At 36.3% G+C, this 25063-nt stretch overlaps 1 protein-coding gene across 6 annotated transcripts in view; it reads right to left on the reverse strand.

Annotated features, from left to right (window-relative positions):
- The window catches only part of PLEKHA7 (pleckstrin homology domain containing A7), a 157759-nt gene that overhangs the window by 84010 nt on the left and 48686 nt on the right, over positions 1 to 25063 (reverse strand). The window contains exon 1 of one of the 6 annotated variants that reach the window (XM_074884609.1): positions 22562 to 22896. The exons of the other annotated variants lie outside the window; for them this stretch is intronic. Within the exon in view, the coding sequence (XP_074740710.1) occupies positions 22562 to 22632 (71 nt within the window). The 5' untranslated portion in view covers positions 22633 to 22896. Of the gene's footprint in view, positions 1 to 22561; positions 22897 to 25063 lie in introns of those variants that run through there. 6 annotated transcript variants of the gene reach the window in all.

A 25063-nucleotide genomic window follows, 5' to 3' on the forward strand; every position in this document is an offset into this window, starting at 1 on the left:
TCAAAGATTAACTTTCCTATACTAGTCAAAATCTTTCTGCTCCGTTACTTACTTCCTAGTTGCTAATCAACTTAATTCACACAGGTATGACTTATAAATAACTACACTGAAACATCAAGTTCAGCCTAACACGCCCCAGAATACATTTGCTTTTATGGTATCACATGCTGTGATCTCATTACTGTTCTTTGAAAACAGTCTCAGACTCTAAATCTAAATTAGCGATGCTAATACAATAGATTAAATTCCAGAACCGATGAGTGGCAATATTCATTAATCTCAAAGTACAACACTACACTGTAATGCAAATTACTGTCAAATCACAGTTGAAGGAGGGAAAATGCCCTGTTTCTGAATAACATGCTCTCTAGGAAAAATAAAATTAATTATTCTTATCTTGTATGATGCAGATTTTGGTTTATATCCAGGATTCTGGGACTTTCATGTTATATGCCATGACTTTAAGTTTTAATACCTCTGAATTTAACTATTCAGCTCACAAATTCTGCAAATACCATGTGCATATTCTACATTCCTCTGACGCGAACACTTTGCAGAGTAAGACGTTGCATTCTTAAGACATTAAGAAAAAGCAGCCCAAACTTTCTGGCACCTTGAAATGTCTGGTCCTACATATCTTACATACCTACATACCTGTTTTCACTCTCAAATATTTCTATTGACATGAATGTAAATTTTATCTGCATGACAACTAGAAAATAGACACGAAAGTTATTTTGTTGATATATTAGAAAATGACAACTGAGAGTTACTGTGGGAAGAAAAACAACCCACTAGAATTCTACTTAGAAATAGTCAGTTATATTTTTGTTTTAAATAACATGATCTAAAGAAAATAAACAATGTACTTGATTGAAGTTTCAACACTAACGTTTCTGATTAGTCAGTATGCCCTAGAGGGAAGGACAACAAAAATAAGAAATCATCAGGTACTTTGCTATGAATTGTGAGACTACCTCCCTGCATTTTATATTGAAAAGTGCATTGGTGTAAAAAAAAAAAAAATTAAAAATAATCTTGACAGCAGGACCAAGAATCATGTTATGTTTCTTAATAGTCTTCCCTGGAAGTTATCTGAAGGAAGAAAAAAAGAGAAGTGTACTATTTTTATTAAGCGGTCTTACATTTGTGATTTTGTGGGCAGGATAAGGAGCGTGGTCCCATTTTAAAGATATTTCCTGCTACAGTTAAGAATAGATTCTTGAGGAAAAAAAAAAGCGCCCATATACATGACATGTAACACCAACTAATTCTGAAAGCAAGGAAGCTTCATCTAATGCCAAGTGGCATGTATCAAAGACACATGCAAGATGCCAGGTTTCTAACTGCTTACCAACAGAAGAGAAAAAAACCTTAAAGATTTCTTTCATGAAATCATTAATAAGCCAATCAACAAATAAATACAAGGGAATAACTGAAGTTTTTTTAGGGACTGTCCTTTCATAGAATCACATCATAGAATGGTTTGGGTTGGAAGGGACCTTAAAGATCATCTCGTTCCACTCCCCCTGCCATGGGCAGGGACACCTTCCACTAGAGCAGGTTGCTCAAAGCCCCATCCAACCTGGCCTTGAACCCTTCCAGGGAGGGGGCAGCCACAGCTTCTCTGGGCAACCTGTACCAGTGTCTCACCACCCTCACAGGAAAGAATTTCTTCTTTGTATCTGATCTAAATCTGCCCTCTTTCAGTTTAAAACCATCACCCCTCATCCTATCCCTACACTCCCTGATAAAGAGTCCCTCCCCAGCTTTCCTGTAGCCCCTTTAAGTACTGGGAGGCCGCTGTAAGGTCTCCCCAGAGCCTTCTCTTCTCCAGCTGAACACCCCCAACTCTCTCAGCCGGTCCTCACAGGGGAGGTGCTCCAGCCCTCCAGTCATCTTTGTGGCCTCCTCTGGACCTGCTCAAGCAGGTCCATGTCCTTCTAGTGTTGAGGGCCCCAGAGCTGCACACAGCACTGCAGGTGGGGTCTCATGAGAGCAGAGTAGAGGGGGGGAATCCCCTCCCTTGACAGGCTAACCACAGTTTGCCCACTGATATTTCACAAAGTTCATTTAAAATGTATTTTGACCAGTGTTCGTGTAACACAGATTGTCTGCACATATTCTTATCAATGACAACTGTATTCTAGATTGCTCAAGATCTCCTATACTTGATAAAAGTATCCAAGCATCATGTACAGTTCATAAACTAGGTGTTCCACAAATTCTTCTCACAACATTTTCAAGACAGCTAGAGATTTTAAATTTTATCTGCACTTTTTGAGTTATGCCATCTTGCAGTGGGAGCAGTTGAGTAAAGAAGCAAGAGTGAGGATGCAGGAGCAATAAGGAACAGTACATGCAAGGAGACGGGAAGGCTCAGTACAGGGCTGCAAAATGCTGAATGCCCACGACAAAAATGAATTCTGTGCAGTTGCCACCGAGGAAGGAAAAAAGGGTTCATGAGAGTTCTCACTCTATTTCAGGAAAATTATCATTAGAGCTCGGAAACCAGCTACTACCTAAAACCACCATATGAGGGACTGGACTAGCAAGAAATTGTATGTCCTTCAACAGACATGGGGCACTGCAATACACACAGCCCAGGTCACTGGCTTTTCACAGGACTTTCCCTTAGGCGAACCAAATTCCAGCAACTAAAAAAAGTCAGATAAGCACTACAGGGATTTTCCTTGCTTCCTAATCCTCTGCAACTGAGATCTTCTCTTCTGTTCCTTGAGCTCCCAACTGTTCCCTGGGGCTGGAAGTACAGGTAATTCTAGCTCTTCTGAGAAATATCCTGTCCTCTTCTTCACACAAGAACTAATGTATAACCATATCATAATCATTTTATAACCATATATGTTATATTAATATATATACAACTTTCACAATCAACTTCACTATATATTTATAAATTCAAGAATCAAACCAAAGTATTAATTGACCTATGAGATTCCAAACGGAGCAGACTTTTTAAAATGCAGATATTCAAAATGCTGAATGTGGGGCATTAGCAGCAGTAGCTGTTTCTGCAAATTAAACCTCAATGGTACCAATTAGCAGATTTCTCAGGAAATAATTAAAATGGGATTATTAATTCAGTCTTCACGACATGGCTTGTACTGCAATGTCTATAACACAATAGACTCAGAAAACTTTTAATCTTAAATATTCTCAGGGCCTGTATGTACAGTATTATTTTGTAAATGAGAAATATTATAACAATGCTGCGTGCATCTTGCTCCAGACTCTCCCATCCCCAATCTCTTCAAACTATTCACCTCCGAGCAGGATTTTCACTTTGCACTACTTTTAGTCCAACCAGCCTGTCATACCACTGTGGTCACTACAGAAATCCTGAATTAGAAACAGACAGACTGCAGAGACATATTTTATCTTCCAAAAAACAGCTGAAGTTCAAGACACATCTGTCTCAACGTTTCTTAAGAATATTTCCTACTAACTTTCCACACTCTTCACTCATTGTGAACTATCAGACATCTGCAACAAGCTGGCACCAAAATGTACAGAGAGAAACAGAAAGTAAGCCCCTGAGTTACTGAATAACATTGCTCTGGCAAACCTCCTCTTCCTTATTCCGTTTTCTTCGTCTCTATCATGAGTACCATTTTAGATATTGAGCTAGTTTTGGTCACAAACATTTTCTTGTTACTGAAAAATCAGAATGACCAAAGAGAGAAAACTACTAGAGCATCTCAGTATTTCCACTGTGGAGTTTCTAAGAACAAATTTTAACAGCTAATAAAATTTGTTACAACTAAACCCATATAATTCACTTAAACATCCTCAAAAACCTGAATTACAGTAAGTAACTCTTCCTGATCATAAATTAAGAATTACTACAATGCAGGCAGCAAAGTACAGATTAAGGTAGAACTTGTAAGATGCCAATTTTTCTTGGCTTGTGTGTGCTTTTGTCCATCTAATATTTTGTACTTAAATGTCTAATCACATTATTTTAACTGGCAAGAAGCAGATTTCCTACAGGAAAGGAAGGAATTAGGGTTATAGGCTCTTATTAGCATTTTCCAATGTGAAATATGGTTATTTTACACAAAAAGAAAAGGTCATATCACTTGCTGACTGTATGACAAAACAGTACTTCTTCATATTGCATATAATCACCACATTAAAAGAAACTTTGTTTTGAAATACTTCCATTTCTTTTTCTTTAAATTACAAATTTCTGTGCGCATTCTCTTCCTCACTGTATCCAAGACAACACTAGAATCACCCACTGTATTTTCTGAATCAGTACTCTGTACATTATTTGAGTTAAAACACCTAGAAATGACTCATCACACTAAAAACTCTCTTAATGTAAACTAATTATAACAGGCACTATGAGTAGAAGTAATTTTGCTGGTAAGAAAATAAAACACACATATACAAAACATAGTTTCAAACAAACAGAATAATGTTTAAATGATTAACCAGAAAGTGTATTGCCTTCATGGGGAAGGAAAAAACTTATGCAGTGACAGAATCGGTGAGTCCCAAGGAACAGCAAGACTTTTACAACAGTGCAATACCCTTTGCGTAGCTGAGACCTATCAATGATATCCCCTGAAAGTATCAGTGCCGTAATTTAGACTATTTGAATTACTTAACAGACACACAGATCAGCAAAAATGAAACCTGAAAAAACTGGGATGTCATTTATGTACTACAATATAAAATCTGATTAAAGACATGCTTAATTTACAAACACTTCAAATGGGACAACTCACATTTGTCATTGTTTGCAGAATTAATATCAATGGATACCAAGCAGTATGTTTCCTTTTGTCAGTCTGTAAAGGATTCTTATGAGCTTTTTTGTAAAAAGACATCTTAAGAATCAATACTCGTAGGATGAGTTAAAACAGAGAAAGGGAATCTTAGACAGCGCAAGTCTACTTACAGAACATACAGAAAACAGTGGTATTTCAAGCTTAAAATGCAGTAAAAAAATACTTCAGTGCTCTTAATGTATTCAACCCAATTATTAAACAGTACTTTTCATGTAAGAATATATTCTAAACTGAGCTCAAAAAGTTTCAGTTTCAAAAAGGAAACAGAAAAATACTTTGAACATCCTTAGTTCACTTTCTCCTTGGCACATGAAACCAAACCCTGTCAGGGTTGACCGAGCATAGAATGACAGCTCAGATCTAAAATACTTCATCATCTCTGAGAAAAATCTGACCAACTTGATCAAATTCAGAGTTATGGAGAAAATGTCATTGCATAGTCTCAACAGAGTTTTCCTCCACAAACACAGTAGTTGTTCAGCTCTCCAACTGCTGCAGTGACAGTCTGCAGAAAGTAAGGCTAACAAGGTTACCTAACTACTTTGTGGACAAAACCAAAATTTGTTTGTGGACAAAAACAAAAATTAAAATTATTCCCTTTTGCTGTTTTTGCTAAGAAGAAAAAGAAACCAAACAAATATATGTTTACTGATACATTTACTTGTACTTTTATATATATATATACACACACACACACGTGTAAAATGTGTGCATGTGTGAGCACATGTGCACACTCGAGGTTTTCATTTTGAGGCTCTAGACACATCAGAAGTTAGGCAGATTTCCTAAAGGTTAAAATTTTTTAAATCCACAAAGTTGATCTTTCACGTATTTAGGAACAGCATATAGGTTTTGATTATAATGTGCTCATGTAATTAAATACAATGCCTTTTAGAATAAAGGTATCAAAGCATACAAATCTAAGAATCACTATAAAGGATGGAGTGAAGCAGTTAAAATCCAAGAGAAACCTTCAATTCAGCTTATTATCAGAAAGCTGATATATCAGTAAAGTACTATAAATTAATCCCTGTTTACCCATGGTAAGAAGAACACAAAACTCAGGCAACCAGGTGAACACACAATAACTATCTTCAGGAATTAAAATATTTTTCCTAAAACAACTCTCAGAACTTAAGAAAGTACCTTAGATTTGAAGAAAGACAGGTATGTGGTAACAAGGACATACATAACAGGATTACTGTTGCATACAGTATTTTAAGACAAGCACACGCTTTAGTGCAGTACCATCTAATGCAAATCACAATTTACAAACACGCTTATACCTTGTACATCTCAGTTCCCTCATCAATCTTAAAATTGTGGAATTGATAGTTCCATTGATAAGCACTGCGGAGACTGTGAAATCAATTATACAGAACTTCCTCTGCGAAGTGTAAAACTTCCACTATTCAGAACTGGGATTCACAGCAGGCTCTGAAAACCAACTATAACTCTAAACTAGCTTCTCCAATACAGGCTTCCAAAAAGGAGTTTATAACGTTTTTGTACACATTAGAAAATCTTTATAATCCAATGCTATTCTTTTCACAAATTATCCATTAAAACTTACCGCCTTAAACACATTACAAATCATCAAAAGGCAGTAAATACAACAGTATATATACAGGCTGTACATGCATCTTCTAGGATGAAACGCGTGCACACCCCGCTGTGAAAGGAAAGGATGTTAGAGAGCAATTCAATACAAGGGTCCTGCAGGGTCCTGTGCAGTCTCACCAACAGCATCAGCTCATGGGTCCTGTGAATTCCGCCCTCCTCATCAGAGCAGGGCAAGCAAAAGCAATTAGCAGTTATATTTCACATGGCTCTTAAAAAGAACCTTCAGAAACAAAGTCACCTAGATACTACTACTTTACACAAAAACATCAGGTTAAAAAAAGATGTTTTGAAAGCCCAGTAAAGAAATCCTTTTTCCTCCTGATATCCTTTCTGAAACATTGTAAATGTTCATAATGGAGCTCTCAGTAGCAATTACTCACTTCGCAGCTGTCACTCAACTGTCACCATGACAACAACAAAAACCTTTTCACGCCTTGAGAAGAACAATAAGAATTTTAATTACTGACATTCATTCTACTGACAGTTTGAGCAAAACAAAATTCTGCTCTCTAAAAAAAATACAGTTTAAGATTTCAAGAATAATACAATTTTTTCCCCAAAAACATCCTGCTCTTTTAAATTTTTTTCCCCACATTTAGCTCTCACATTTGCTATTTACCAACTACTTTGGTGAATATGAATTTTAGGATGGCTGGCTGAATTCTTCTCATGTCAATGCAGACTAAATTTTATAAGTCACCTCAGTAGGAAATCTTGAATGTTTATCAGGGACTGACTTGTCCAAGTCAGTATCACCACAAATTGGCTAACTGCAAAAGACTGGAGGTAAAGCATCTCATGTCCTTTCCAATTGTTACCAACAGCATGTAACATTTTAATTTTGGGGAAAAATAAAGAATTCTAAGCGCTGCTGTGGGTTTTTAAAAAATAACATTCTAGGTACTGTTTTGAAAAAGATTAGATTTAAAGCCATCATGTTTTGGATCCTGCAGATTCTTAACCATAAACCTCTAACTTGACAGGGCCATTCATTAGTCACAGCATCCATAAACAGTCCTGGAGATTAGAAAATATTTTCAGCTCCCTAGTAAAAATATACAAGGGCATAAAGAGAGGAGCATTTGGTGGTAATTGTTCACCATGCTACCACAAAACACAAACTACAGGAGTTATTTTGTATAACCACCTAGCAATGTTTTTCTCTAACATGCTGGCACAAGGATACAGTTTGATAATCTCATAATTTGTCATTATTTGTAGCTGTTCACATAGTATAATTCAAATATTCGAGGTACATTTGGAACATCAGGTTAGATCACGGAACACAGAAGAAAAGTGTACTTCATGGCCTAAACCCACCATGACATGTCCTATCAGGAAATGTAAAAAAAATCCACTCCTATGATGCAAGAATATATAAATAAAGATAAAAATGCAAAATGGCAGAAAAACTGTATTTATACAGGTTTTATAGTAATCACTTTGCTTTGAAATTTTATAATATTCAAATAAGAGATATGAATCAATGTAGTTAGATTGCCCAGGCAAAAAAAAAAAAAAAATTACTTTTGATATTAAGGACATTTCACCACAAGAAAAAAAAAAAACAACACACAAACCCAAAAACTGGACCACTGGGCATGTAAATTTAGATTATGCTATCCTATCCTAATCAGTAAAGTGTTAGGATTCTTCCTCCCATGTCTTTTTAAACATACACACCCATTTGAAGTTAACAGTTGCATTCATACAGATTCTTAAGTATTCACGGATGCCAAAAAATCATTCTGTTATACACTGATATGTACATTTACAGAGACAGAAATGTGTGTAATCTTCACAGAATATGTGAATAGATGACATCTTCAATCCCTTGCTTCAACAAACAAAACAAGTAAACAACAGCAGTTGTTTACAAAAAAAAAAAAAAAAAACAACAAAAAAGATGAAGAGTAAGGCACAATGAATGAGAATGAATTAAAATTCTCCAGGACATGAAGCCTAGATGGACATTTTAAGCACAGACTACAGCCAACATGATGAACTTGCAATACAAAGACCAAAACAAAGCAACAGAAAAAAAGTACAAAGGAACAAAGAAAAGTTACCTATTCTGATATTACAGGTTGTCCTGAATAGGACATATGGATTCAATCTAGACAAGCACTTCTGGTGAAAGATTTCTGAAACAAATATTCAAGGACACTTGGAAACCATCAATACTGAAAAGTTCAATGGGGGGGAACAAAAATGAGTTCAATACAGTGAGAAAAAGTAAGTTTTTATTGATCAGTAATATCTTCACATCAGTGAAGACAGTGTTACATCATGACAGAGAATCATGAATTAGTTATTGATCTCTTGAAAGTAAAAGAGATGACTGGAAACTCAAAATTTTGGAAGCATGACATTGAGCATTTGAGGAACTGAAGTCTGAACCAAACATACAGTTTCACGAATACCACAAATACTTAGCAAGCCTGATCAAGAGTACCAAAAGTGCAGCACTGAAGCAAAGTATTTCACAAGTATTGCAGAAGCCTCAAATCTGTCTAGAGATACCATCCCAAGAGCTTTTTTGCAGGAAGAACAGTACATGTTAAGTAGTCCACTGCTGATAAATACAGTACATAAAAAAATTTCTAGTCTCAGTATTTAATTTCCTATGCAGCTGAACGGTTTTTGGTTTGTTATTTTTTCGAAATCAAGGGCATCATTTCTAGTGCCATCCAGCATTCATTAATGCACTCAATCAAATAGCAAAGGACAAAAAGTAGAGTTGACTACTCTCAGAAAATATGTACATATTTAAAAAAAAAAAAAAAGGCGTTCTTCTATGAAGAGTTAGTGTTGAATTACTTATTACTGCAAGGGCAAGAAGTGGTAGGAAGTCAAAGTCCTTTATTTCTATGTATTGTTCCAAATCACGACCAAGCAACGGTGAGTGCTGATTATCTTTCTAAAATGCACCATTTAACAACGGCAGGCTTATTCACACACTTACCAAATTCTACAGGCAGAATGTTTTAAATTGGCACCAAAAAACTTCTGGCATGTATATTAATTAGAAAAATCAATTAAATAAAAACCTATAGCATTAATAACCTGTATTTACTTTGTTTAAATCATCATGTCAAAGAGGTTAATGATCAAAACCTGTAGAGGCTTTATCACCAACACTGATTTAAATCAAAATTTCTCATCAAAATGACTCAGGGGGACTAATGGAATTATTTACATCAGTATCTTGAGTCCAGACTGGATTGATAAAGACAGTAAATCACTAACATACAGTGCCTGAACAGAGATTTTTTTATGAAATATTAATGTAATCAAAGCCTCAAGTGATATCAATTGCCAGTACCACTTGAGAAATCCAAGCCTTTTCAAGAAGTGTCAGAACTATTTGTCTTAGAGCTGATCACTCATAGCTGTGCTTATTAGGGAGAAATAGAGAGATGTTCAAGTTACTTGTATTATGGTACACCTAATCTGCTACAATGCAGTGGATTTCACTTCAACAATGCGTAAGATTTCTAGTGAAGCAAAATAAACAGATCAGAATTCAAGATGAACAATCAACATTGTAATAAGTGGGTTTAGAGTTATATCTTTAGATATCACCATTAAAATGATAATAAAAATAACAACATTTATACACATGCACACACACTTATATCTCACAACTGTACTTTCCTTTTGGTACTAGAATTTGTTCCTACATTATTTAAAGCTTAACCAGTATTACAAGTCAGGGGAGAAAGAAGTTATCTTAGCTCCACAGAGATTTACTATACCTTTAATTAACTGAAAATGAAGCATTCCTGAAAGTCATATCTAAAATAAAGGAATAAACTTTCATCCTGCCAACCACCTAATTATTAGCTTAAATCATTCTAAACATTTTGCTGACTATCTTTAGCACTTTGACTTGCACCTTAATCATATACCATCTACGTAATACATAAAAGGGATAAGAAGAACGATTCCGTTACTGCAATCTTTGGCTCTCCTCTGTTCTGGGAAACAGACCTCATCTATTAGCAATATCTAATTACATTTATTTGTGCTCTACAACACTTTTATGTTGGATTCCTTATATTTTAAAGTTTATTGATAAAATTATGAAGTGATGGAAGCCAGTATCAACATGCACTCATAATACTAAACTAAAAAAAAAAAAAAAAAGCCAGTAAGTAATTCCAATTTTATTTGTTGAATTATAAAGCCCTCATATTTAGCAATTCATCAAATCCTATAAATGCTGCCATTTGTACTATGCACAGGAGCATTTAACTTAGTTTTACTAGTAGAAAGGAGCAGTGACTCAGAAACAATAGCTTCCAGTTACCAGTAATATTAACCAGAATATATACTTCTAGACCAAGTAGAAAACTGAAATTATTTCAATCATGATCTCATTTTCCTGAACAATCTTAAATGTAAACAATTTCCAAATTCACAAACATCAGGATACATGTTATACAAGTAGCATATCAGGAGCAAAATACAAATTTAGATCTTTAAGGGTGCAAAATTTCAGCATGTATCATAATTTTAGGGAAAGCAAGCTCCAAGTTAAAATTATAACCAGCTCTTTCAAAGTAGCAAATAGAAAAATGGTACATTTTAAGTTGTTGTATACTTAGCACTTCTAATACTTAGAGAAAAAGTTCTTCCTTTGCTTACACCACAAAACTATCTGCCTCAAAACTGTATTCAGACATATTATCTGTTGCTTCTCATGTAAAAGTCCTTTTGACTCCACATTTGCACTACGTCTTAGTAAAAGCTTTTGCTCTTCGCTGATCAAACTACAAAAGAAATTCTCCAGGAATTAATCTGAAGATACTCTCAGCAAGAGAGTTCCTAGTGATTATTCAGTGACGGCACATACATTTACTATCAGATTAGATTCCCATGGAATTTCAGGTACTAGCACCAAAAAGTGATCCCAATTAGCAGTAAACCGACTATACATTCTTTGAAACATGCTTGCAGAGCATTGGTACTTTGCAAAAGAAAAGTGTGTTACATGTAACAAAGTAAGACTAAACTATTACCATTTTCATTAAAAAAACACAGACTAAATCTAAGAGAAGCAACAGAAGAGCAAGTTTGATGGGAAGCATAATGGTAGAGAGATTCAGGACACAGGGAAAGGAAGCGACCTTCAATTCTTCTTCAAACACCATTTGTGTTATTGCTCTCACTAATTTGGCAGCATTTTTCCAGGAGAGTGCAAGAGCATGCCTGCTTAGGCAAAAACCAAATAACCAACCCCATCTGACCAAGGGAATAGAATTATGGGGGTCTTTGTGAAAATATTAAGGCCATGCAGCAGCTTTACAGTTGTCTAATATGAAGATTGCAAAATCACCTCTGTCCTAGAGGCATCTCCTATTTCTGCTTTCTGCCCTTTCTTTATCACCAAAGAAAACTTCCTCAGCTGCTGCGTATGTGAGAATTGTCCATACAAGAACACAGCAATGTGCACAAATGAGCACATCATGACCTGCGCCCTGTGATGACAACTTTGAATCCAGAATAAATCAACAGCTGAAAGGAAGCAACAGATGTCAATTGGAAACAAATGATGATGTTTTAAGCTCAAAAGGATGGCCTTAGTACTGACTTGTTGCACACCTCCGACTTCCATGTTTTAAAGATACATATTGTCATGTATCAGAAGGCTGACAGTTTAATGGCCCAGTAAAAGCAACTCTTGCATTCAAACTAGTTTCTCTAGATTGATATGGGACAATTCATGCCATATGAGTTCATGAGTTTGCTCTAAAGCAGTTTTTCCCTCCACTGCCCAGAAAGGGAATCTTTCTTTGAAAAAACTAATTCAACTGAGTTGTATTTCTAAACTCAAACCACATAAGCTTGTACAATAAATACATGGTGCCTCCAGCTGGGCTCCAGTGAAAGGTGCCAATATTACATCAGATTTCTATGAAGTATATAAACGTTTATGGCTTGGATCCAAGACACATGTCCGAGCACTTACTGATCTCTACTTCCAAATCAGTGCATTTAATGATCAGCAGATTAACAATGACCACTCCACCAAAAAAGTTCTGGCTAGTATTCAATCCGGGCTTAATATGCTATACATGATGCAATGAGAAGCTGAATAAACTGTCAAGAAAAACAAACAGCATGAGAATATTCACAACTGGAAAAACAACCAATAGTTTAAAAACAACAGAGCAGAGAATGGATTCATGTATTGGGATGCAGCTACTTAGCAGAACTAACTAGGCAACAGCATTGCTTCAAAGAACCTAACCCCAAACACATACTGCAGTTCCCGACCCATCCAATACTGAAGTAGAAAAGAATAAATGCTGCAACTTATTACATATCTATAATGCTTCCAACTTCTAAATATTCACAGTCAGAATATAAAAAAGAGAGATTACAGGAGTATTCTTGTGAACTTTGATAAACCATACTCCACTCAACCTTAAATTGAATCTAGAAAGATTAGAGAATATTTTAGAAGAATATTTTAATATACATTAATATTAGTAAACTACACAGGAAGTTTCTTTCAAATCACTGCAGTAAGTGGACTATGAAAACTTACTAAGTACATTCAATAGCTTAGTTGTTAGGAAAATTTAGGTATTAAAACATGTAAAATTCTGACATTTAGGCAACTGAGATTTTCAGAACAGCTTGTGCTTAAAAATAAGGGGCTTATCTTTAGGAGCTTTTAGCATCTGAAATACAGCAAACCATGACCCAGCAGGGTGAGAGTGGGCAGAAAAGAATATATAGAGAAAACACAATGGAGTGAAATCAAGGCCTATGGTGCATAGCAATAGAAAAGTTTACATTAGCAAATCCACTGCAGATTTGCCTAATGTTTTCAGCACATGGAAATAAAGCAGGCCCAGCAGACAGCAGCAATAAATCCATAAAAGAAAAACATTCTGCCAGTGAAGGAACATAAAAGACACTTAGTAGGCATTAATAGACCTGTGCTGCTTTTCCTCAATGGCAACAATTCTGAATTGTGAACTGAGATTTTAGTATTACAAGTTGACAAAGGCCACATACTAAATATTCTGTATTTTATCCATCTATGGTAACACAGTGCTGGGAGAAAATAAACCTGCCTGTAAGGTTTCCACATGAATAGCCAGAACTGGAACAAAATCTTGGCTGCATCTTTCGCCATCCAAAAGCTGTATCAACACTTGCTACTGTTCTTCAGACTTAACAATGGCACAAAAGCGGGAGTTAAAACAAAAGTATCTTGTGGACACACCTGAAAATCATTCTCATTAAAATCCACTTGATCCGCAAGTCAATTTACACACATTTCTCTAATCAATATACACATGCTGACTTATTAGTGTCAACAATTTACAACAGCTAAACTCTTGTGAACAATGTTTCTGGATCTCTGACATCACCTGGAACCCACCTTTCCCCACATCATGCCAACAGAAGACAAATGCACAATTAAAGGACTCCACAGTTACAGGTAATGCTCCAAGTTTCTCTTTTACTTCCCTTCTGGCAACTTTTAGAGCAATGGAAAAGACAGAATGGCTGTAGGAAAACAAGAGGAAACACTAGCATTTACCTGAAAGGGGACAGGAGGAAGGGAGGGAAATCAGTAAAAGCTAAAGTAAGCTGAGAAAGACAAAACAATTAAGTTTTCAGAACAGTAATAAGTGAATAATTACTCTATCACAGCAAGAGTTACTAATTCTGTAAACCAGGACATATTTCAAATCTAGAAATCTTACCTAGTCAACAGCAGACAAGCATAAAACAAATAATTTTTACTACAGCCACATTTGAATAGACTTAAACAGAGGGAGTAACCTGGTAAGAAACCAGAGTGGGGACAAAGCTAATGACACATCTTAAAGCAAGAAAGACAAGCTTGAACTTGATGCAGTTTAACAGGAGAGCCAAGAAACGGATTTTTTAAATGGATGATGTAGTTAAAGCAGTAGGTAAAATGTGGATTACCTACATGGGAATAAGGAAGAGAAAGGAAAGGCGACAGAGCTCTACGAAGTTACAATAACCCTACAGGAAGACAAGGCTTCTAACAGGAGACTCTAAATCCTAAGGGAGAAGGGACAGGTCTTCAACATTTTAAGGAAAGGGTCAGTAAAGTGCAGGCACAATTGGAATTTGAAGAGTAAAAGAAAAAGGCAGAGAGGCTGTCCCACTTCAGGAGAAGGTGGTAGCCACAGGGAAGACAGAACTAACGTCAGCAATGTCACAGCAAGCAAAACTTACTAGTACAACGTCCAAGGGTTTCCAAGGAAAGAGATTAATGCACAACAATGTCTGAAAATGACACGGGTCTTAATTTCTGAGACACAGGTCTTAATTGCCATCTGATTTGTCACTCGGGACAAGTCATATCTGAGGCAGCATGTCGGGGAAGCAGCGTGGTTATGTACTGTCCTGGCATGCTCCCCACATGAGGTCATAATCTCAGCCATTACAGTCTTCTCCACTATAATTGTTTGTCTTCAGTGGATGATTATTCCTTACCTAAAGTTATGAGTAAATGAAACCTCTCACAGGAGCTGAAAACCTGATGTAAATTTTGAAAAGGCTAACACCATCAGCATTATCTGCATTGCAGTCATCTCAGCAGTGTGCAGAGGCATTTACACGTCAACAGGACTGACCGTCTGTTTCAAATAAGTGTCTTTAATTTAAGATGGCTCTCCTCAGCATGTGAGAAACAAGTAGTCTATTTTTTGGAAAAAATCTAAAAATGGAATATATAAGTATCCATTTATTAAGTGCTCAAATTTATGCTCATCTTCTGCAGGAAGATGTCCTTCAAATGAATTTTAGGACTCATGAAACTGGATTAACAATGTCACAAATCATACACCTGCCAAAATAACAGCATAAAAAGTGAGACTAAATATAATCTACATCTTACTACAATACATACTATCTATATTTAACAATAATTCAAATATTAGCTGACACGTATGCAAATTTTAACATAAATCACTATATTGGTTATAATTTTCCTATAGTTAATTGTTTTTAAAATAACTTTCAAGCTTCTGCAATGCTGTCATTTCTGTTTTAATAAGTTATGAATTTGCGTAAAGAAGAAACTTGCAAATTTATGGCTTACAATTTTTCTGCCACCGTTTCAACTTTTTTTTCTCCAAACCAAACTGTAACTAATTCCTAGTTTACATTTCTCAAATTATCAACTAAATGCTGCACAAACCAGGACAATTTCTAGGACCATCCTTTAAACCGCAGGATATATTATAAGTCAAAGTTTCCTTTATGTACAATAGAAAGAACAATACTCCTCTCTAGGCTCAACTTCTAAGACGCAAAGTTAGTTTCCATATTTAATTTCAAAACCAACGTATTTGGAGCATAAACTCTCAGCGTTATAGGATGGTTCTTTGATGTACATTTTGCTGCATAAACTGGACCCCCAAACATAACATGCAAATTTCAGAAAACCTCCAGACACATCCCTGTAAGGATTTTAAAAGGATCCAAGAGGTATCCAGGCAGCTTCAGCTCTAAGAGAAGCAATCGCAGTGTAAATCTTGGGACGCACGCTACTGAACTAAGAACTATGATAATTCCGTAAGTCAGTCAGTCAACTGCTGAGGCAGAAATGGTAACGGAAAGAAGAGAAGTAGTGAACAGAACTCTGAACAACCTGCACCATTCAGGAAACCAAATTAGCCTGTATTTATACCAACACAGCAATTTTGTTTCGGAACACAAACATGCATGAATTCCTCTAAAACAACAGAAATAATGCACAATGTTGCAAAAATAAAGAGACAAACTGCCCTTTCATGCTGAAATCCTCAGAATAATGCAAGTACAAAAGATTTTACACCTGAACCTCTAGTTAAACTAGATATTTTCCTTTTTTTATCATGAAGAGTATGGTAGAAAATAGCTGTTAAGAAAAAAGTAACACAGAACTTGTCGCAACTGGTTCTGCTGGCCAAATATCAATGTCATTAGAAGAACTACAATTACATTTCTGTGCATAAGAGCCTGAAATACCAGATATCACAAAATAAACAAAAAGAAATATTCAAAGTTTCAGTCAGAATTAATTAGAAAAGTAAGTAATCCACATCAGAGCTATTATTTGCATCATATGCAGTTTATACTTTTGTCTCCTTTTAAGGACACTTAACAGATAACATTATCATAATGCTCACATTTTTCCTCAGAGTTTCCTCTTTTCTGACAGAATGATTTATAATGAATTGTTGCAATCTGCCAGGCATTCATCTGATTACACCCTTACCAGCAAGTGTAACCCGAGCCATGCTAGGAATGTGGAAAGAGACCTGAGGAGACAGAAGGTAATGTGTGTTAAGGAAGCCAGAAGTGACACGCATGCCTAAAGAAGGCATGCAACTCAACACAGGCGAAACTAGCAACGTACCACTGCCAACAGTTTCACAAGGGCTCCGTTTAACACCGGGACAGCATCAACACACTCACAGTTTCACAGTTGGTCCTGTAGATCACAAGGGAGCCAGGCGCGGGATTGTGCTAATCTACTGGTCACTCACACAGAGCTGAAGCTTTTCATTTCCAGTTCAGATACGACAAAATAGAGGAGATTTTAAGAAAAAAAGGTGAATAGAGTGAGGAAAAAAGGGTGGGTGGGGGTGAGGCGAGAGGTAGGAGATAAGGAATTGAGAAGAGACTTCCCGCATCAGAGGCATTTTGTAAGAAAAGCTTTCTTACTCAGCTCCACTTTTCCATGGAAGCAACTGAGGAAAGTCGCGCAGGAACCGCACCACCAGCCCACACCTTAACCAACATCTCTCACTCACAATTTTGTGCTTGATTCTTCCAGACAAAGTTTAGAGATGGTGATCTTGCAACCTGCCTCGTCTTTAACAGTTTTCCTATCATTTTGTCTTCTCAGAGAGCACCCTGTACTTAAGATTTATTCCCTGCAAGCAAAACTCTTTTTTCAAGTTCAGTCTTGCTTAATGAGTTACTTTTTATTATGTGAAGCTTTTTAATGCGTTGTTTGTTCTGTCAAGCCCAAATAACTGCTGACATTCTAATCATGAGGCCCCTTGGAAAAAAAAGGGGTTTTTTGCTTAAAAGTAATATTTACATTTGCCTGTAAAGCAATTATATCACGTTTAATATTATTTTAATATAAAAATAGCCTGCCCACGTTTTACATATTGCAGAGGATAAAATATATAAAACTGTCTTCTTCAGATTTTGATCGTTCCCTCTGTTACTTAAAACTGAATTTAATATATTCTTTTTAGCCATAAAGGAGATAGCTAGTCATAGCAGCACCAGCTTTCTTCACTAGTTCCTCCCAAGTCCTGAAAAAGGAATTATCCATCTAAAAAGAGCCTGATCTCCCTCTCCTAATATGAAAGGTACATTTTATTGTAGGCATATATAAAAATCAAATTCTATGGGGAAACAGCTTCTAAAGCCAGCTTGAATTTAGCACACCATGTTCTTGTATATATTTATCAATTTTGTCAGAAACTCTGCCCTCCCCTTTCTCCTCCTCTTCTCCCTACAGGGTAAAGGGAATGGCTCTGAACCAACAAAGAACAAAAAATACAGGAAGTTTTGCTCAACTGATTTGTTATTCCAAGAAAAATTAAACTGTAAATCCCTGTCATACACATGCATACTGCTGAATATTCAGAACAGCAACATAAAATAGTTACCCAGGACTTTGGTTAATACTACCAAACAAGCAAATATTTTAATAAATTTTTTATTATTCTTGATTGATATGTGCCTGACCTCATTATTTCTCAGATTTTAGTTTAACTAAGCTTGTCAGATTATGCTACAAGGAAAACTCAGTAACTGTTTTGGTTTTTTAAATGCACTCGCTGTCTCCTAACACTCTACAACACGGAGGTGATCAAGATTTATTCCTCTATCTAAAATACAGCAGCTTTTTTAATTTCAGAAATGGATGTTAATTAAAGACCAACATTCGAAGTGTGCAGTGGCTCCCTCCTCAAAAGAAAAGCAACAGCTTAATGCTGCAAGATCTCTTCCCTTTCCATGGTAAAGCACTGTCAGTTTGTTGCTTAGTTTCAATTACAATAGCTTATTTACACTATTGCTATGACTGGATGGGATCTGCATTACTGCATTTGGAATCAACTGCACAGATGCAATTGAGTTGACTCATCTTGAATTCACAAAATTCACAAGTGTCCACACACCCCCACTGGATAGCACTTTTTTTGCTCCCCTTTTTTAGCAAAGAGAAAAAGTGTAATAGCATGTGAGATTCCAAGGAAGTCTTGATCTGAACAGCAGCCTTTTGTTGTGAACAGGGTTTCCATCAACCTCCCTAGAAGATGAAATTTCAGTATTACAAAGGGCCGCAGAAGGTTCTGGTACTGGTTAGGCCAAAGGACTACGACAGCCCTGAATAAACCCTAAAAACTGTTTTGCTACTTTGAACGTAACTACTGAAAATTACAAGATCTCTCAACTATGCAAAACACCCATGTCTTGCCCCCTGTGCATTTGTGACAGAAACAAGAAGTTTCTTTGTGAAGAAGTACGTGCTTATGAAGAGTATCGCAGTCCACCAGCAGAACTCCAACTACATTACAGAAACACTAGTAACGGCTCCATAGCTGAGACACGATTGGGTTTTGTATTATCTCACATTTCCATGTGAGGAGAGAGATGTAACTCCTCCTACTCAAAAAAAGTCCTCCTACTCAAAACTGGTTTTGAGGCAAACAGAAACAATTAATATTTTCTAAAATGGCTCCAATCTGCTAATATCCCAGTGGAGCTGAAAGCTCTGGCTTCTCTTGTCAACCATAGCTAGGATCCTAGATCTCTTCACTTGCCAAAGAGAAACTCATAAGGCTACCATCTTCTCCTCTAGAAGCCTAAAGCAATGAAAAATAGCAAGTGTTCTTACAAAGAAGGTCTCTGGCCATACCAGGGTAACCTGGAAAAAGACTTCAGCAGTCTTTGCAAGCACTGCTAGAAAAAACTTTGTTCTTAATCTCTACTGATTAAGCTTATGAAAATCAAAGCATTATATTTTCAAAAACTTTTGAACAGACTTCCTTCTACACTATATGTGAAAAAACCCTAACATTACAACATTAAGCAGGTGAAAAAATGCAAGCTACCTGGCTAACGCCGTTCGAGCCGCTGTAAGATGGCACACAGCAGGTTTACTTGCATGCTTCAGCCACCATTCAAAGCTTAACCACCGATATTAGTTCTGCATTTGCTGCTACTTATCTTAAAGTACAGGAATCATAGATGGTAACATTTTCTTTGAATTTCTACATTAAATACCAAATCTGTAAAAAAAAAAAGCTGATAAAATCCTTGAGGAAGTGTTTTTGAATCACACTGAGTATTTCCTACAACTAATATCTAGATCAGATCTCTAATGTTGTGCCATAAACAAAAAGAGATTTATTATCAAGCTCAACATAAATTTTATTAATCTGTAAATTCTGTCCAAATATGGAAAAACTCCCAAGAAACTCCAATTCTGCATTGCATGGATACCAAAAATGAGTTACAATATGGCTCAAAACCACAGTCCCCAAGATGAACTCCTGATTTATACAATTCCATAATTAACAGCCAACCAAGAGACCAAGAGACCATGTCACGAGTGACCTAGTTTTAGAGACTGTATCTTGGTCATCTCCAAGATAAATTATAAACAATGTCCTGAGCAATCTTTAAAACAAACATAAATGAACAAAACACTCATTGCACACTCCTCCAGAAGAGGCCATCACCAATATTTCAGACCACATTTCCACAAAAATATGATACCAAAACTATTACTCCTTATGTGTAACAGAAAACATAATCCATTTCAAACACCAGGCAATTCCAAAGATAATTCTGATCTCTAGAAAATTAATCTTGTCTACACAAAAGGCAGTTTCCTGAAGACAGAGCTTTTCCAGAACTATGTTCAAGACTTTCATGCCATCCCAGTCGCAAGCCACATTAGATTAATGTCTCTGCCAACATACAAACTTAGCATAATGTATACTAACCCTCCCCATTCCATAGAGAGCACAAACCAATTATGATAAATGGTAGCCTCACTGCCTATTTATTTTACTGGAAAATGTTCACTCACCAGAATATAACAAGAGTTGAATAAAAATCCAAATTCAGTCTTGTTTCTGTAAGCTATATTACTCCCCAGATAGAAACAGACATATGTTCCCATTCTGAAAGAAAATTCTGCACTAAGGATGAGCTCTAAAATGACTGCATAGTTGGAGCTACCAAGTTATCAGTGGTTGTACACAGTGTAAAGATTTTCTCCTTATAGGTACCAGAATAAATACAGAGTCACAAAGTCAGAATGACTTAGTGACAAAAGGAAGTAAGTCCACCCAACTCTTCATACATAAACCAGGATTTAATAATCTCTGTTGCATATCACAGAAACTAATTAAACTGAAAAAATGAAAATTATTAAACACAGGCTTCCTTGAAATGCAGAATAACTACTTAAAAACATGTAAGAAACAGAGAGGAGAGAATTAAAAAACAAAATGCAATTAAACAACAGGGATGCAAAAGTTCAGGAACTTCAATCTATCTTTTCACAATAGAGAGGTAAGGACATGGAACTCACTCACAAGACCTTCATTCTGTCTAGAAGGTCACTGTGGAAACCAGAGGGTTGGGTGGCAGGCTCTGGTCATTTTATCTGGAGGAGCAGGAGTGAAAAGGCATGCATTTGACTAAGCATCTAACATACTTTTGGGAAGAGGAGGTTTTTACATCAGCTACCATTTACTGAATTTCTGTCATCTTTAATTTCCATTTTATTCATGCCTATTATCACAAAAAGGGCCAGAAAAAAAGGATAAAGGCTACTAGACTTCAGCATCCTCCAAAGTTAGGCCAAAGGACAGCAGCCATGAGCAGTCATTGTGGTTGACCTCTAAATGGCTAACTCTGGTTTCAGTAAAACCCTACTGGTACCTTTGACCAGACAGCCTGGTAGTACTGCAGAGGTACAAATATGCAAATAAGTGCAGGAATTTATTTCAAGAAACACACAGAAAAGTGGTTAAATGAACACTATGCAGAACCACTTTTGTTTCTATTCACAAACGACTATCACTGCAGCCTTACAAAATTAACCCATACCACTGTGTATGCTGCAGTTTATGAAGATTATTTGTCAGGTTTATTCTCTGGATAGGAACATGTTAATTATTAACTTATTCTCTTATCCTACTCTTTAAATGTGTTACAGAAAGATGAGTAATAGCACAAAACTCCTGTTCCAACTCCCATTTTCCCCTCCCTCTGTTATTGTTGCAGCATGAAAGGCAAGGACTTCAGATTTAGACACAATAAAACAGAGATTACATTCCTTTATTAAGGTGTGCCAGAAACCTGAGATCTTTCAGCTAAAGAAGTATTGTAACACATTCCCTCTAATTATTATGCAATATTAGAGTCTTCCACAGCAGGAACAGTAATTTCATGGTTAGAATCCAACCCATTCACTAGAAAACTGTTATACAGCACTCTCAGAAAGAAGAATTTTTAATAAAACAGGACTGTTGAGTCAAAAACACAAACAATAAAAAACTTGTACGATTAAGCTAGATCACCACATCAGCATTTATCACCTTTCCACGTGTGCACATTTTTTGTGAATTGTCTTAAAAGCATAACAACAATAAGTACTTCTGTTTGTTTACCTTATGCAATTCTGCATGAAAAGACTTAAAATTATTCATGCTTCTAGAAATCTGTATAATTTCCATTTCTCAACACCAAAGATATCTGGTTCCTAATAAATGACTGAAATATCCGAATATATAACTCAAAAAATTTCCAGGGTTACAACTTCATTTTTACAGTTAGAAAAACTCTCAAAATACTTAGTATGTTTAGCAATAAAAAATATTTGCTTTAAATGAATTCAAACCTAATTATAAAGTCAGGCACAAAGCATTACAAAACTGTATTTATGTTTTCCAGCTTCTTAATTGTCCGATTTCATAAATTTTTTCAGAGAACAAAGAAATGGAAACAAAAAAAATCTGTTAACACAAGCATCATGCCACAGCTCTATACATGCAAGTGCATTAAAAGATAAAACTTAAAACACGATATACCTGCATGACACCTGGTAGAATGGATATCCCGGTAGAGGAACAGAGTTTGAAAATCCAGACTGACTCGACATTGCCTTCAGGTATTCAGGTATCCACTTAAATCGCTTCTATATTCCATATGTTAATTCTTTACCAAAAAAATATGTATGTATGTATCCATCTGTACATTTGTTCAAAGCTAACTAAAAAGAAACCAAGTGCATATTTGAAGGTCTTGAAGATTCTGCCTGCATTTCAAACTGCTTCCTCAGTAGTGAAATTCCTAAAAGCCAACACCCTCATGACATCACTTACTACAAACCCATAAACATGCAATTGTTTCAGTAAAGCAAGGACAGCCCGTCGTTTTTGACTCGACACAAAATCCTGCACCGCATTCTTCCTGAAAACACAGTGCCTTTCAGGCTGGCGAAAGGCAGAGCCCTGCTGTCTTAAACAGCAGCCCTGCTTTGGCAGGCAGCCAGCCACCAGCAGAACTTATTGCCAATGCCGCAAATCCCTCCTATCAGCTAATGAAGATCCAGACTGCAGGTGGAACACGATTTTAGCCCATGACAAGAATTTCCTTGAAAATGCATGAGATCCATGACCTTGAACTTAGTGACAAAAATTTCTTCTAAAAATTTCAGTTAGATGTACAATGCATACTACTGTTTTATAAGCCACATCAGATTGCATTGCACGTTACAGTAGTATGAAAAATCATATTGAGTCTTCCCCTGCTAAAAAAGAATCCTGTCATGCTACGCTCTCAACTATGGGAAAGCAGGAGGGAAAGATAGGAGGTAGAACCTTAAACCACATTATTTAAGCTACTGAATATAGAAATAAAATTATGTGCATACATTCCTGTAGTATTTTACTACAGCTTAAATCAAAGAAATATCAAAAGCAAGATTTCTTTTGATATACAGTACAATGGCAAGTTACGTGAAAGTTTATTTGGGCATGCCTTCCTCAGGAGAGGAAAAGACAACTGGAAAGTAGGAAGACGTGAACAGCCACAGTACAGCCTAGTGGCATAACTAATGACAAATAGACTTAAATGATTATCTACCTACGCTACTCTTAGAGTAAAGAAGGTGTACACAGTGCCTTCACATGAAGACTGCCTTAGTTTAAGCAAAATATAAAATAGAACAGATTTTTAAATTATTTCATTATCTCTGCTAGCTGTGCTGGAAAACATTATAATATTGTTGTGGTTTGAACTCGGGACAAATATTGAATTTAATACCTCTACCCTGTGACATATTATTTACTCTTGTATTATTTTATTTTGTCTCTCAGTTTTGGAAAAAGACTGAATCGGTTTCACTTGGTTTATCACAAGTTTGCAATCAACACCTCAGTCATTAGAAAAACAGTACAAAACTTTGTCACTATGCTAGGTACCTTTTAAAGTCTGACATGAACGAATGGGAGCTTGTTCGTCTACCTTAAATGTACCTTAATTTAAAACTAAATCTGATCACAGCAAAACATTTAGTTTCTTGTTCATTTAACTCAGATGGTTTTACAGTGTTTTAACAGCACTGTGATGTTTTACATTGCCTGTTATTTGTCAAGGTGTAAAAAAAGGGTGGTTTATTTGTGAAACATGATAACAACATTTAAAACAGAGATAAAACAGTAGGGAAAAATAAACCCCAAACAATCACACACTACAGAATAAGGGCTTAGATCTCAAAAACGTAGGAATACTTATTAATTAGCTCTGGACACTGTCACACATAGAGCTCAGTCAAGTAATTGACTGTTCCACCAGCTACAGCTTGGGGAATCATTGGCCATTTTACACAATAAATGCAATGTACACTTGCACACTGAATAACATGCAGATATCATAGGTCGCTGCATACAGTACCAATTTCTGAAGTCCTATAAAAACACCAGGATAACACAAAGAGAGCACGGTTTTCCCAGAGAAGTAATATTTTTTATTAGCCCAACTGATATATCTGGAAGAAACAAACAACCTTCTGGGCAGGTAATTCTGCAGAAATTTTTATACCTCTCCTGGCTGTAAAGAAAAAGCTTGAAAAGGCAATTCAAGCACAAATGATGTTGTGGTATCAGCTGAACATTTACAAACAGACTTGAAAAAGCAGCTTTTATAAACATAATCTCTCTCATGTCTAGCATGAGAGAGCATCCAAAACCCACGACTCAAAAAACCACACAGGTAACAGCAAAAAAAGTTGTGCGCGTGTGAGAGGAAAACTCTACGAGGCCTGTCCAAGTCACCTTTCCCTACCACCCAGTCAAGGATGATCAGGTAAGCACTGCTGGCTTTCACCCCTGCTGCCACAGCCGCTGCGGGCCATGTAAGCCATCCTGCCACCCTGCTGTGGTTGGGCCTGAGGAGTCACCTCGTGCGCACAGCCCTGAAGCACTTATGTTTCTATCCTGCATATTTACTCACTTTTTATTTGGTGCCTCTGTGACACTGATAATCACAGCATTAACGCATTTATGCAGTAATTCTCATCTCAGGATAAT

Source organism: Strix uralensis, chromosome 15 (assembly GCF_047716275.1).
Source record: "Strix uralensis isolate ZFMK-TIS-50842 chromosome 15, bStrUra1, whole genome shotgun sequence".
Lineage (NCBI taxonomy): Eukaryota > Metazoa > Chordata > Aves > Strigiformes > Strigidae > Strix > Strix uralensis.